We start from the raw sequence: 13,418 nt of genomic DNA, 5'->3' as shown, positions 1-13,418 counted from the left end.
GGGCTGCAGCTATCGACTATTTTTGTAATCGAGTACTCTATTAACAGAAAACTAATTAAAAGAACGTTTTTCTTTATAAAAACTCATCAGCCCCCCCATGCCATCAGCTGCCCCCCCCCCATGCCATCAGGTTCTCCATGCCATCAGGCTGCCCCCTCAGTACCACCAACTGCCCCCTCAGTGCCACCAGCTGCCTTCGTAGTGCCACCAGTTGCCCCTCAGTGCCACCAGCTGCCCCCTTAGTGCCATCAGCGTCCCCCCCAGTGCTATCAGCTGCCCCACAGTGCCATCAGGCTCCCCCAGTGCCATCAACTGCCCCATCAGTGCCGCTCTGTGGTCACATGACAGAAAAAAAATTGTATTGAGAATTTTTTTGTGTCAAATTATTTGATTTAATCGAGTAATCGTTTCAGCCCTACTGTTGTTAAGGACCCTCATCTCTTGACCACAAAATATATTGCCTAGAAAGAGCGTGTCTTCCTCTGGAGGGCCGTCCTGTACTGCACTACAAAGAATTTATTGATTTGGATGGACACTTTGTATTGCTTAATTTCACCTGTGGTGGCGCTGCAGGGAAACTGAACACTTACTGGCAGGCTGTCTCTTAGTTTACAGCTGATTGCTGGGAGTCCCAGCAGGGGAATACTCTGTGATCTGCTTATAATCAAGTGACCTTTCAAGAGGTTGTCTAAAGAGAGAACTCGTGAAACTGAAATCAGAAATACCAGCCCCATTGATATAAGGTAGGACAGTGAATTTAATATAATTTTTATTTTGTATGCTTCTCTTTCAGTTGAGTGAGACCTATGGGCCAGTGTTCACCATCTATGCATCCAGTACACCAGCGGTGGTCTTGACTGGCTATGATTGTGTGAAAGAGGCTTTGATAGACAATGGGGATATGTTCAGTGTCAGGGGGCCTTCAGCATTGGGTAATCTGCTCTTCAAAGATTATGGTAAGTAAACAGTCATTACATGATTCTATTGTATATAGAGCCAACATATTCTGCTGAGTTGTACAGAGGCTGCCATTATTTATGTTGGTCTCTTTCTCCTTTGTATTGGTTTTGTTCTGTGAGAAAACTGGAGAGCATGGATGAAACCCACGCAAACACAGGGAGGGCTTAAAAAATCCATGCAGATGTTACAGAACATGGCACTGCATTATCAGAGTTTGCCGAATACAGGGCTGATGTCCTTTGCCGCTTAAAGTGACAATGACATGACTAGGATGTAGAAGAAGCACAGATATTAGTATTAAAGGGTAGAAGAACCATGTAGAGAGAAAAACATTACAGGGGTTCTTCCCATGATTAATGTAAAACATAAAAATCGAACATCATATAGGACATGACAATCTCTTTCTAACAAAGCTAGAACCAGCCCATGTACAGTACAGACCAAACGTTTGGACACACCTTCTCATTCAAAGAGTTTTCTTTATTTTCATGACTAGAGTTGAGCGAACACCTGGATGTTCGGGTTTGAGAAGTTCGGCCGAACTTCCCGGAAATGTTCGGGATCCGAACTCGACCCGAACTTCGCCCCAAACCCGAAGTCAATGGGGACCCGAACTTTTCGGCACTAAAAAGGCTGTAAAACAGCCCAGGAAAGGGCTAGAGAGCTGCAAAAGGCAGCAAAATGTAGGTAAATCCCCTGCAAACAAATGTGGATAGGGAAATGAAGAAAAATAAAAATAAAATAAATAAAAATTAACCAATATCAATTAGAGAGAGGTCCCATAGCAGAGACTCGGGCTTCAAGAGGGGCCTGGATGTATTTCTGGAGTGTAATAATATTACAGGATATACAGTCATGTGAAAAAATTAGGACACCCTTTGAAAGCATGTGGTTTTTTGTAACATTTTTAATAAAAGGTTATTTCATCTCCGTTTCAACAATACAGAGAGATTAAAGTAATCCAACTAAACAAAGAAAACTGAAGAAAAGTCTTTTCAAGATCTTCTGTAAATGTCATTCTACAAAAATGCCTATTCTAACTGAGGAAAAAGATAGGACACCCTTGCCCCTAATAGCGAGTGTTACCTCCTTTGGCTGAAATAACTGCAGTGAGACGGTTCTTGTAGCCATCTACCAGTCTTCGACATCGGTCTGAGGAAATTTTACCCCACTCCTCAATGCAGAACTTTTTCAGCTGTGAGATGTTTGAGGGGTTTCTTGCACGTACAGCCCTTTTCAAGTCACCCCACAGCATCTCAATGGGATTCAAATCTGGACTTTTACTTGGCCATTCCAGGACTCTCCATTTCTTCTTTTTCAGCCAATCTTTGGTTGATTTACTAGTATGTTTTGGGTCATTGTCATGTTGCATGGTCCAGTTCCGCTTCAGCTTTAATTTTCTAACTGATGGTCTCACATGTTCTTCAAGCACCTTCTGATACAAAGTAGAATTCATTGTGGATTCTATGATGGTGAGCTGACCAGGTCCTGCTGCAGCAAAGCAGCCCCAAACCATGACACTTCCACCTCCATGCTTCACAGTTGGTATGAGGTTCTTTTCTTGGAATGCTGTGTTTGGTTTACGCCAAACATGTCCTCTGCTGTTGTGTCCAAATAATTCAATTTTGGACTCATCTGTCCAAAGAACATTATTCCAGAAGTCCTGGTCTTTGTCAACTTTATCTCTGGCAAATGTCAGTCTGGCCTCGATGTTTCTCTTGGAAAGCAAAGGTTTCCTCCTTGCACACCTCCCATGCAAGTTAAACTTGTACAGTCTCTTTCTGATTGTAGAGGCATGTACTTCTACATCAACAGTAGCCAGAGCCTGCTGTAGTTCTCGAGATGACACTTTAGGGTTTTTGGAGACCTCTTTTAGCATCTTGCGGTCTGCTCTTGGGGTGAACTTGCTGGGGCGACCAGTCCTGGGCATGTTGGCAGTTGTTTTGAAAGCCCTCCACTTGTAGACTATCTTCCGGACAGTGGAATGGCTGATTTCAAAATCTTTTGAGATCTTTTTAAATCCCTTCCCAGACTCATAGGCTGCTACAATCTTTTTTCTGAAGTCCTCTGACAGCTCTTTTGCTCTCACCATGGTGCTCACTCTCACTTCAACAGTCAGGAGCACACCAAACTAAATGTCTGAGGTTTAAATAGGGCAAGCCTCATTCAACATGCAGAGTAACGATCTACTAATTATGTGCACCTGGTGTGATATACCTGTGTGAGATCTGAGCCAATTTAAGAGGGAATACATGTGAGGGTGTCCTATCTTTTTCCTCAGTTAGAATAGGCATTTTTGTAGAATGACATTTACAGAAGATCTTGAAAAGACTTTTCTTCAGTTTTCTTTGTTTAGTTGGATTACTTTAATCTCTCTGTATTGTTGAAACGGAGATGAAATAACCTTTTATTAAAAATGTTACAAAAAACCACATGCTTTCAAAGGGTGTCCTAATTTTTTCACATGACTGTAGCTACTAGAGAGGGGTCGTTGATCCAGGGAGTTATTCTGATTGCCTGATTGGAGTCGGGAAGGAATTTTTTATTCCCCTAAAGTGAGGAAAATTGGCATCTACCTCACAGTTTTTTTTGGCCTTCCTCTAGATCAACTTGCAGGATGACAGGCCGAACTGGATGGACAAATGTCTTTTTTCGGCCTTATGTACTATGTTACTATATTACTATTTCACCCACCACTGGAACAGGCCACTGTCAGATATTTAGGCCCCGGCACCCAGACAGAGGAGAGAGGTCCCATTGCAGAGAATCAGGCTTCATGTCACCCACCACTGGAACAGGCCATTGTCAGATATTTAGGCCCCGGCACCCAGACAGAGGACAGAGGTCCCATAGCAGAGAATCAGGCTTCATGTCATAGCAGAGAATCAGGCTTCACGTGACACACCACTGGAACAGGCCATTGTCAGATATTTAGGCCCCGGCACCCAGACAGAGGAGAGAGGTCCCATAGCAGAGAATCAGGCTTCATGTCATAGCAGAGAATCAGGCTTCATGTCATAGCAGAGAATCAGGCTTCATGTCACCCACCACTGGAACAGGCCATTGTCAGATATTTAGGCCCCGGCACCCAGACAGAGGAGAGAGGTCCCATTGCAGAGAATCAGGCTTCATGTCACCCACCACTGGAACAGGCCACTGTCAGATATTTAGGCCCCGGCACCCAGACAGAGGAGAGAGGTCCCATAGCAGAGAATCAGGCTTCATGTCATAGCAGAGAATCAGGCTTCACGTCACCCACCACTGGAACAGGCCATTGTCAGATATTTAGGCCCCGGCACCCAGACAGAGGAGAGAGGTCCCATTGCAGAGAATCAGGCTTCATGTCACCCACCACTGGAACAGGCCACTGTCAGATATTTAGGCCCCTGCACCCAGACAGAGGAGAGAGGTCCCATAGCAGAGAATCAGGCTTCATGTCATAGCAGAGAATCAGGCTTCACGTGACACACCACTGGAACAGGCCATTGTCAGATATTTAGGCCCCGGCACCCAGACAGAGGAGAGAGGTCCCATAGCAGAGAATCAGGCTTCATGTCATAGCAGAGAATCAGGCTTCATGTCATAGCAGAGAATCAGGCTTCACGTCACCCACTACTGGAACAGGCCACTGTCAGATATTTAGGCCCCGGCAGACAGAGGAGAGAGGTCCCATAGCAGAGAATCAGGCTTCATGTCATAGCAGAGAATCAGGCTTTATGTCATAGCAGAGAATCAGGCTTCATGTCATACCAGAGAATCAGGCTTCACATCACCCACCACTGGAACAGGCCATTGTCAGATATTTAGGCCCCGGCACCCAGACAGAGGAGAGAGGTCCCATTACAGAGAATCAGGCTTCATGTCACCCACCACTGGAACAGGCCACTGTCAGATATTTAGGCCCCGGCACTCAGACAGAGGAGAGAGGTCCCATAGCAGAGAAGCAGGCTTCATGTCATAGCAGAGAATCAGGCTTCACATCACCCACCACTGGAACAGGCCACTGTCAGATATTTAGGCCCCGGCACCCAGACAGAGGAGAGAGGTCCCATAGCAGAGAATCAGGCTTCATGTCATAGCGGAGAATCAGGCTTCATGTCATAGCAGAGAATCAGGCTTCATGTCACCCACCACTGGAACAGGCCATTGTCAGATATTTAGCCAGCACCAGAGGGTCCACTAACACCACCACGACCATGTCCACGTCCGCGTCCCTTACTAGATGTTTTCCTCATTGTTACCGTTCACCACAATAAGAAAAAAATTATTTGGCCCAATGTATTGAATTCAAATTCAGGCCTTTTTTACAGGCACCTAACACTATCTGGCTATCTATTTAGGTACCGTATTACACTAATACAGGCACAGCAGTAACAACAGATTTAGCTGAATATAAATTGTAGGCCTAGTATTTAGGCCCTGGATAACAGGTATCCCTTTTACGGACAGAATTAGACTTGAAAATGCATGGTAGCGTGTGAAGTTATTGAGGATTACCCTATCCGCACCTTCAATCTAATATACCCTTTTATGGATAGATTTAAACTTGGCCTGATACAGCAGAAACCACTGATTTAGGGAATTGCTAATTTGGGAATTGTATTTCAACCCAGAAAAAAAATATATCCTTTGCCAGACAGCAGACAGTATTACAATTGGCTAGCCACAGCTGAAACACCAGATTTAGGGTACTGCTATTTTGGCAATTGCATTTCACCCCTAAATAAAATAGCAAGCACAGCCAAGCCCCTGATGTAGGATATAGCCAAAAAAAAAAAAAAACACACTATTGATGGTTAAATGTACTTGGTGGAAGCTTGTGCTGGCGCACCACAAGACACAAAATGGCCGCCGATCTCCCCAGAAAGAAGTGACAGAAAAACGCTCTGGGCAGCCTAAAAACAGTGAGCAATTAAATAGCAGAGGTTGAATGATCCACAGCTGTAGATCGATCACTTCATTAAGTGTTTTTGAAGAGTAAATCACTGCCTAATCTGGCACTAACAGCAGCAGTTGCAGCCTATCCCTACACTGATCAGAGCAGAGTGACGGGCGGCGCTACGTGACTCCAGCTTAAATAGAGGCTGGATCACATGCTGCACTGGCCAATCACAGCCATGCCAATAGTAGGCATGGCTGTGATGGCCTCTTGGGGCAAGTAATATGACGCTTGTTGATTGGCTGCTTTGCAGCCTTTCAAAAAGCGCCAAGAAAGCGCCGAACACCGAACCCAGACTTTTACGAAAATGTTTGGGTCCGTGTCACGAACACCCCAAAATTCGGTACGAACCCGAACTATACAGTTCGGGTTCGCTCATCCTTATTCATGACTATGAAAATTGTAGATTCACACTGAAGGCATCAAAACTATGAATTAACACATGTGGAATTATATACATAACAAAAAAGTGTGAAACAACTGAAAATATGTCATATTCTAGGTTCTTCAAAGTAGCCACCTTTTGCTTTGATTACTGCTTTGCACACTCTTGGCATTCTCTTGATGAGCTTCAAGAGGTAGTCACCTGAAATGGTCTTCCAACAGTCTTGAAGGAGTTCCCAGAGATGCTTAGCACTTGTTGGCCCTTTTGCCTTCACTCTGCAGTCCAGCTCACCCCAAACCATCTCAATTGGGTTCAGATCCGGTGACTGAGGAGGCAAGGTCATCTGGCGCAGCACCCCATCACTCTCCTTAATGGTCAAATAGCCCTTACACAGCCTGGAGGTGTGTTTGGGGTCATTGTCCTGTTGAAAAATAAATGATGGTCCAACTAAACGCAAACCGGATAAAATAGCATGCCGCTGCAAGATGCTGTGGTAGCCATGCTGGTTCAGTATGCCTTCAATTTAGAATAAATCCCCAACAGTGTCACCAGCAAAGCACCCCCACACCATCACACCTCCTCCTCCATGCTTCACGGTGGGAACCAGGCATGTATGTCATGGAACCATGAACCAGACGTACAACAAGAGATAAGTGGAAATAAGAAGGCTTTATTGAAAATCAAGCTGTAAGCAAAAGTCCAAACGGATGGCTAAACCGAAGCAGGGTCTTGCGTAGACAGAGGTCAGGAACCAGAAGGGTAGTCAGACGAAGCCTGGATCAGGAACCAGCAGGGTAGTCAGACGAAGCCAGGATCAGGAACCAACGGGGTAGTCAGACGAGGCCAGGATCAGGAACCAGAAGCAGCAGCAGTCTTAGAAGCATGTGAACACAGGAGGACCAAGCAAGGAACTGAAGCCACAGACCTCCTATATATATGAGCTAGGCATCCAGCTCCTCCCAGTGGGAAGGAGAAGCCGCAGGGTGGGAGGCTACAAGAAACCCAGAAACCAAGATGGCCGCCAGCACATGTCAAACGAAGGAGAACAGTAAGAAGGTAAGACCATGACAGTACCTCCCCCTCAAGGGCCCCTCCTCCGCGGAGTAAGGAACGGTTTCTGAGGGAAGCGTGCGTGGAAGGCTCGGAGCAAAGCAGGAGCATGGACATCTGCGGAGGGAACCCAGGAACGCTCCTCTGGACCATAACCACGCCAATGGACCAAAAACTGCAACCGACCGCGGACCAGGCGTGAGTCCAGGATATTGCTCACCTCATATTCCTCACGATTGCCCACTTGGACCGGACGGGGCCGAGGAACCGAGGAAGTGAAACGATTACACACCAATGGCTTCAACAGGGAGACATGAAACACGTTGGAGATCCGCATGCCAGGAGGAAGCGCAAGGGCATAGGCTACCGGGTTTACCCTGCGAAGCACTCGGAAGGGACCAACAAAGCGAGGCGCCAGCTTGGGAGTGGGCACTCGAAGGTTGAGGTTGCGGGTGGACAACCATACACGGTCTCCGACCTGGTAGGAAGGAGCGGGCGCTCGTCTGCGATCAGCCTGGAGTCTCTGGCGCTGCGCAGAGACCTCAAGGGACCTCTGGATCTGTACCCAAGAAGCACGTAGGACGGAAAGGTGATCCTCCACAGCCGGAATATCCTGGGGAGAGAATACCTCCGGTAACACGGCAGGTTGGAACCCATAATTGGCCATGAAGGGAGACGTCCCAGAGGAAGAGTTCACCGCCGTGTTCCTGGCAAACTCAGCCCAAGGCAGGAGGTCAACCCAATTGTCTTGGTGATCGGAGACATAGCAACGAAGGAATTGCTCCAAGGCCTGATTGGATCGTTCTGCGGCCCCATTGGACTGAGGGTGGTAGGCCGAGGAGAAAGAGAGATGAATCCCCAACTGGGAGCAAAAGGCGCGCCAGAACCTGGACACAAACTGACTCCCCCGATCCGACACAATCTCCTTGGGCAAACCGTGCAACCGGAAGACCTCCCTGGCGAAAATCGTGGCCAACTCTTGTGCAGAGGGTAACTTCTTGAGAGGAACACAGTGGCACATTTTGGAAAACCGATCCACAATCATGAGAATGACCGTATGGCCTCGGGATGCAGGGAGGTCCACAATGAAATCCATCCCCAGGTGTGACCATGGGCGCTCCCCGGTGGCTATGGGTTGCAAAAGGCCCAACGGAAGGTGCCGAGGGGACTTACTCTGGGCACAAACGGAGCATGCCGCTACATATGCGGCGATGTCGGAACGTAGAGAAGGCCACCAGAACAGACGTGAAACAGCCCAGGACAGCTGATTCTTTCCAGGATGCCCCGCGGCCTTGGAGTTATGGTAGGTTCGCAACAACCGAGTGCGCAACTCCTCAGGCACAAAACACCTGCCGTTGGGTCTCCCAGAGGGAGCACCAGATTGAGCCGCCAAAATCTGCTCACCCAGGGGAGAGGTCAGGCTGGTGCGAATGGCGGCCAGGATCTGATTCGGAGGTATGACCGAAGTCGGAATCGACTCCTCCCCGGACAGCTCGGAGTACTGCCGTGATAAGGCATCCGCTCTGATGTTCTTGGAACCGGGTAGGTAGGAGACCACGTAATTAAAACGTGACAAGAACAGAGCCCATCTGGCCTGACGTGGTGTCAATCTCTTGGCCTCAGAAAGGTAGGTCAGATTCTTGTGGTCCGTCAGGATGAGAACCGGAACCACCGAACCCTCGAGCAAGTGCCTCCATTCTTTAAGGGCCTGCACGATGGCCAATAACTCCCTGTCACCAATCTGATAGTTGCACTCCGCGGAAGACAGTTTCCGGGAGTAAAACCCACAAGGAAGCAGAGGACCCTCTGGTGTTCTACGCTGAGACAGAAGGGCGCCTACTCCCGTCTCAGACGCGTCCACCTCGAGGACAAAGGGCAACCCAGGGTTGGGATGCGACAGAATCGGAGCCGACACAAAGGCGGACTTTAGAGCCTCAAAAGCTCGGATGGCCTCGAGCGGCCAGACCTGGAAATTACTGCCCTTCCTGGTCAGATCCGTGAGAGGCTTGGCTAGCATGGAAAAGTCCCTGATGAACTTCCGATAATAATTGGCGAAGCCCAAAAAGCGCTGCAGGGCACGGAGACCACTGGGCTGGGGCCACTGTAAGACAGCCGAAACCTTCTCAGGATCCATGGAGAACCCCTCAGCGGAAATGATGTAACCTAAGAAGGTTACCTGGGATCGGTGAAATTCGCATTTCTCAAGCTTACCGAACAGCCTGTTCTCTCGTAACCGTTGCAACACTCGTCTGACATCCATAATGTGGGCCTCCATGGATTCAGAATATACCAAGATGTCATCCAAATAGACCACCACACACTGCTGCAACAGGTCACGGAAAACATCGTTGATGAATTCCTGGAAGACTGCGGGCGCATTGCACAACCCAAAGGGCATAACCAAGGATTCATAATGACCGGTCCTGGTGTTAAACGCGGTCTTCCACTCATCGCCCGCCTTGATCCTTACCAGGTTATATGCCGCCCTCAGGTCGAGTTTGGTAAAGACCGTGGCCCCTTTGAGGCGATCGAACAGCTCGGAAATCAAGGGTATCGGGTAAGCGTTCTTGATCGTGATGCGATTGAGACCCCTGTAATCGATGCAAGGCCTCAACTCACCGCCCTTCTTTTTCACAAAGAAAAATCCAGCCCCTGCCGGGGACGAGGATTTGCGAATGTGTCCGCGTGAAAGCGCCTCCCTCACGTACTCCTCCATGGCCTCATTCTCCGCTACCGACAGTGGATAGACTTTGCCACGAGGAGGAACGGCACCAGATTGTAACTCTATGGCACAATCGTATGGGCGGTGCGGAGGTAGGGCAACCGCGCGCACCTTATCGAATACATCCCGGTACTCTTCGTATTCAGGAGGCAACAGAGAGTCCGAGGAAGTACACAGCAACTTGACAGGCCCATGGATGCAACTAGCCCCACACTGCGGTGACCACGAGAGGATCTCGGCCGATCTCCAATCGAAAGTCGGATTATGCTTCTGGAGCCAGGGGTACCCCAAGACCACCGAGTAGTGTGGAGACGAAATCACCTGGAGACAGACCGACTCTCTGTGAACGGCACCAATGGCTATCCCCACTGGAAGGGTCTCATGAGTCACGTGTGGCGGCAGAAGGGGTCTGCCGTCTATCGCCTCAAGAGCCAGTGGGGAACCTCGAGGCTGCAGAGGAATGGAATTGGCGGCAGCGAACACACTATCAATGAACAAACCACCAGCACCAGAGTCCACCAACGCCTGGGTCGTCACCGAGCCCCCGACCCAGGAGAGGACAACAGTGATCAGTGGTTTGTCAACACGGGAAACCGGGGACGAGGAGACTCCACCCAAGATCTGCCCCCGACAGGATCTCAGGTGCGAGCGTTTCCCGGACGGTTCGGACATGCCAACCGAAAATGCCCACCGAGACCACAGTACATGCATCGGCCCTCGCGTCTCCGGAGTACCCTCTCCCCCTCGGACAGGCGAGCAAACCCCAGCTGCATGGGTTCACCCCCAGACAAGTCATCCCCAGGAGGCGTGGGAGGAGAGGGAGGCACGGGTGGGACAGCAAACGTAGGCGCCAATCTGTTAGAAGACCTCCGCAGGCTCTCCTTAAAGGAAGGTCTCTCCCTGAGTCTGGTGTCAATCAAAATCAGGAAAGAAATAAGAGACTCGAGCTCCACTGGTAGGTCCTTAGCTGCAACCTCATCCTTCAAGGCATCCGAGAGACCATGAGAGAAAGCAGCGACCAGAGCCTCATTATTCCAGCCCACCTCTGCTGCCAGGGTACGAAACTCAATGGCGTATTCAGCTACGGATCGTGAACCCTGTCTGATGGACATAAGGAGCTTCGCAGCAGAGGCAGCACGAGCCGGCACATCGAATACCTTCCGAAGAGAAGCAACAAAACCGGAAAACTCGGCAACCACCGGATTGTTGTTCTCCCATAAAGGGCTGGCCCAGGCCAAGGCCTTGTCCGAGAGCAGCGAGATCAAGAAGCCCACCTTTGATCTCTCAGTAGGAAAGGCATGTGGCAGCAACTCGAAATAAATGCCCACCTGGTTAAGGAAACCTCGGCACTGAGTTGGCTCTCCCCCAAAGCGCTGTGGAAGGGGGGCAGAACCGGTCATACCCCGAGACACCGCAGGCGCAGCAACAGGTGTCGGGGTAGACTCTGGCGCAACAACCGGAGCGGCAGTAGGAGCGGGCCCAGGAGCGACAACCGACCCATCGGCAACGGAAGCGAAATGAGCCGTGCGTTCAAGCAGGGTTTGCAACGCCACAGCGAACCGACCCAACAGGTGATCCTGCTGATCAAGTCTGGCAACCAGCGTAGGTAGCGAGGATGGCCCTGTACCGTCAGAATTCATGGCTTGGTCCTAATGTCATGGAACCATGAACCAGACGTACAACAAGAGATAAGTGGAAATAAGAAGGCTTTATTGAAAATCAAGCTGTAAGCAAAAGTCCAAACGGATGGCTAAACCGAAGCAGGGTCTTGCGTAGACAGAGGTCAGGAACCAGAAGGGTAGTCAGACGAAGCCTGGATCAGGAACCAGCAGGGTAGTCAGGACGAAGCCAGGATCAGGAACCAACGGGGTAGTCAGACGAGGCCAGGATCAGGAACCAGAAGCAGCAGCAGTCTTAGAAGCATGTGAACACAGGAGGACCAAGCAAGGAACTGAAGCCACAGACCTCCTATATATATGAGCTAGGCATCCAGCTCCTCCCAGTGGGAAGGAGAAGCCGCAGGGTGGGAGGCTACAAGAAACCCAGAAACCAAGATGGCCGCCAGCACATGTCAAACGAAGGAGAACAGTAAGAAGGTAAGACCATGACAATGTAGAGTCCATCCGTTCACCTTTTCTGCGTTGCACAAAGACACGGTGGTTGGAACCAAAGATCTCAAATTTGGACTCATCAGACCAAAGTACAGATTTCCACTGGTCTAATGTCCATTCCTTGTGTTCTTTAGCCCAAACAAGTCTCTTCTGCTTGTTGCCTGTCCTTAGCAGTGGTTTCCTAGCACATATTCTACCATAAAGGCCTGATTCACACAGTCTCCCCTTAACAGTTGTTCTAGAGATGTGTCTGCTGCTAGAACTCTGTGTGGCATTGACCTGGTCTTTAATCTGAGCTGCTGTTAACCTGCGATTTCTGAGGCTGGTGACTCGGATGAACATATCCTCCGCAGCAGAGGTGACTCTTGGTCTTCCTTTCCTGGGGCGGTCCGCATGTGAGCCAGTTTCTTTGTAGTGCTTGATGGTTTTTGTGACTGCACTTGGGGACACTTTCAAAGTTTTCCCAATTTTTCGGACTGACTGACCTTCATTTCTCGTTTTTCTTTACTTAGCTGCTTTTTTCTTGCCGTAATACAAATTTTAACAGTCTATTCAGTAGGACTATCAGCTGTGTATCCACCTGACTTCTCCACAACGCAACTGATGGTCCAAACTCCATTTATAAGGCAAGAAATCCCACTTATTAAACCTGACAGGGCACACATGTGAAGTGAAAACCATTTCAGGTGACTACCTCTTGAAGCTCATCAAGAGAATGCCAAGAGTGTGCAAAGCAGTAATCAAAGCAAAAGGTGGCTACTTTGAAGAACCTAGAATATGACATATTTTCAGTTGTTTCACACTTTTTTGTTATGTATATAATTCCACATGTGTTAATTCATAGTTTTGATGCCTTCAGTGTGAATCTACAATTTTCATAGTCATGAAAATAAAGAAAACTCTTTGAATGAGAAGGTGTGTCCAAACTTTTGGTCTGTACTGTACCTCACATGGTTTCAGAGAACTCCCCATTCATTGCTCTGCTAGATTTATATCAAGCTGATAGATTAAGGGGAGTGTCTATTATGCTGCAGCTCAGGAGGCGTGTCTCAGCTCTCCCTATCACAGCTCAGGAAGCAGTTGAAGCATGAAACTGAGCATGTGCGACCATCTCAGTGAGCAGGACAAAGAAATGAAAAAAAGAACAAACAGGTGGCGCTATACAGATACATTTTATTGAATAACTCAGTGACTATACCAAATTTTTTGTTATATGCAATTAAAAAAGTTTTTAGATCCAGGTGCCGGTTT

At 48.7% G+C, this 13,418-nt stretch overlaps 1 protein-coding gene across 1 annotated transcript in view; it reads left to right on the top strand.

The window, feature by feature from the left end:
• The window catches only part of LOC122938209 (cytochrome P450 2G1-like), a 45,051-nt gene that overhangs the window by 18,427 nt on the left and 13,206 nt on the right, over positions 1–13,418 (top strand). The window contains exon 3 of the mRNA XM_044293575.1: positions 794–956. Within this exon, the coding sequence (XP_044149510.1) occupies positions 794–956 (163 nt within the window). The remainder of the gene's footprint in view (positions 1–793; positions 957–13,418) is intronic.

This window comes from Bufo gargarizans, chromosome 5, assembly GCF_014858855.1.
Source record: "Bufo gargarizans isolate SCDJY-AF-19 chromosome 5, ASM1485885v1, whole genome shotgun sequence".
In the NCBI taxonomy this organism is placed as follows: Eukaryota; Metazoa; Chordata; class Amphibia; order Anura; family Bufonidae; genus Bufo; species Bufo gargarizans.
The sequence above is the reverse complement of the archived record's forward strand: the minus strand, read 5'-3'. Positions and strand labels throughout refer to the sequence as shown.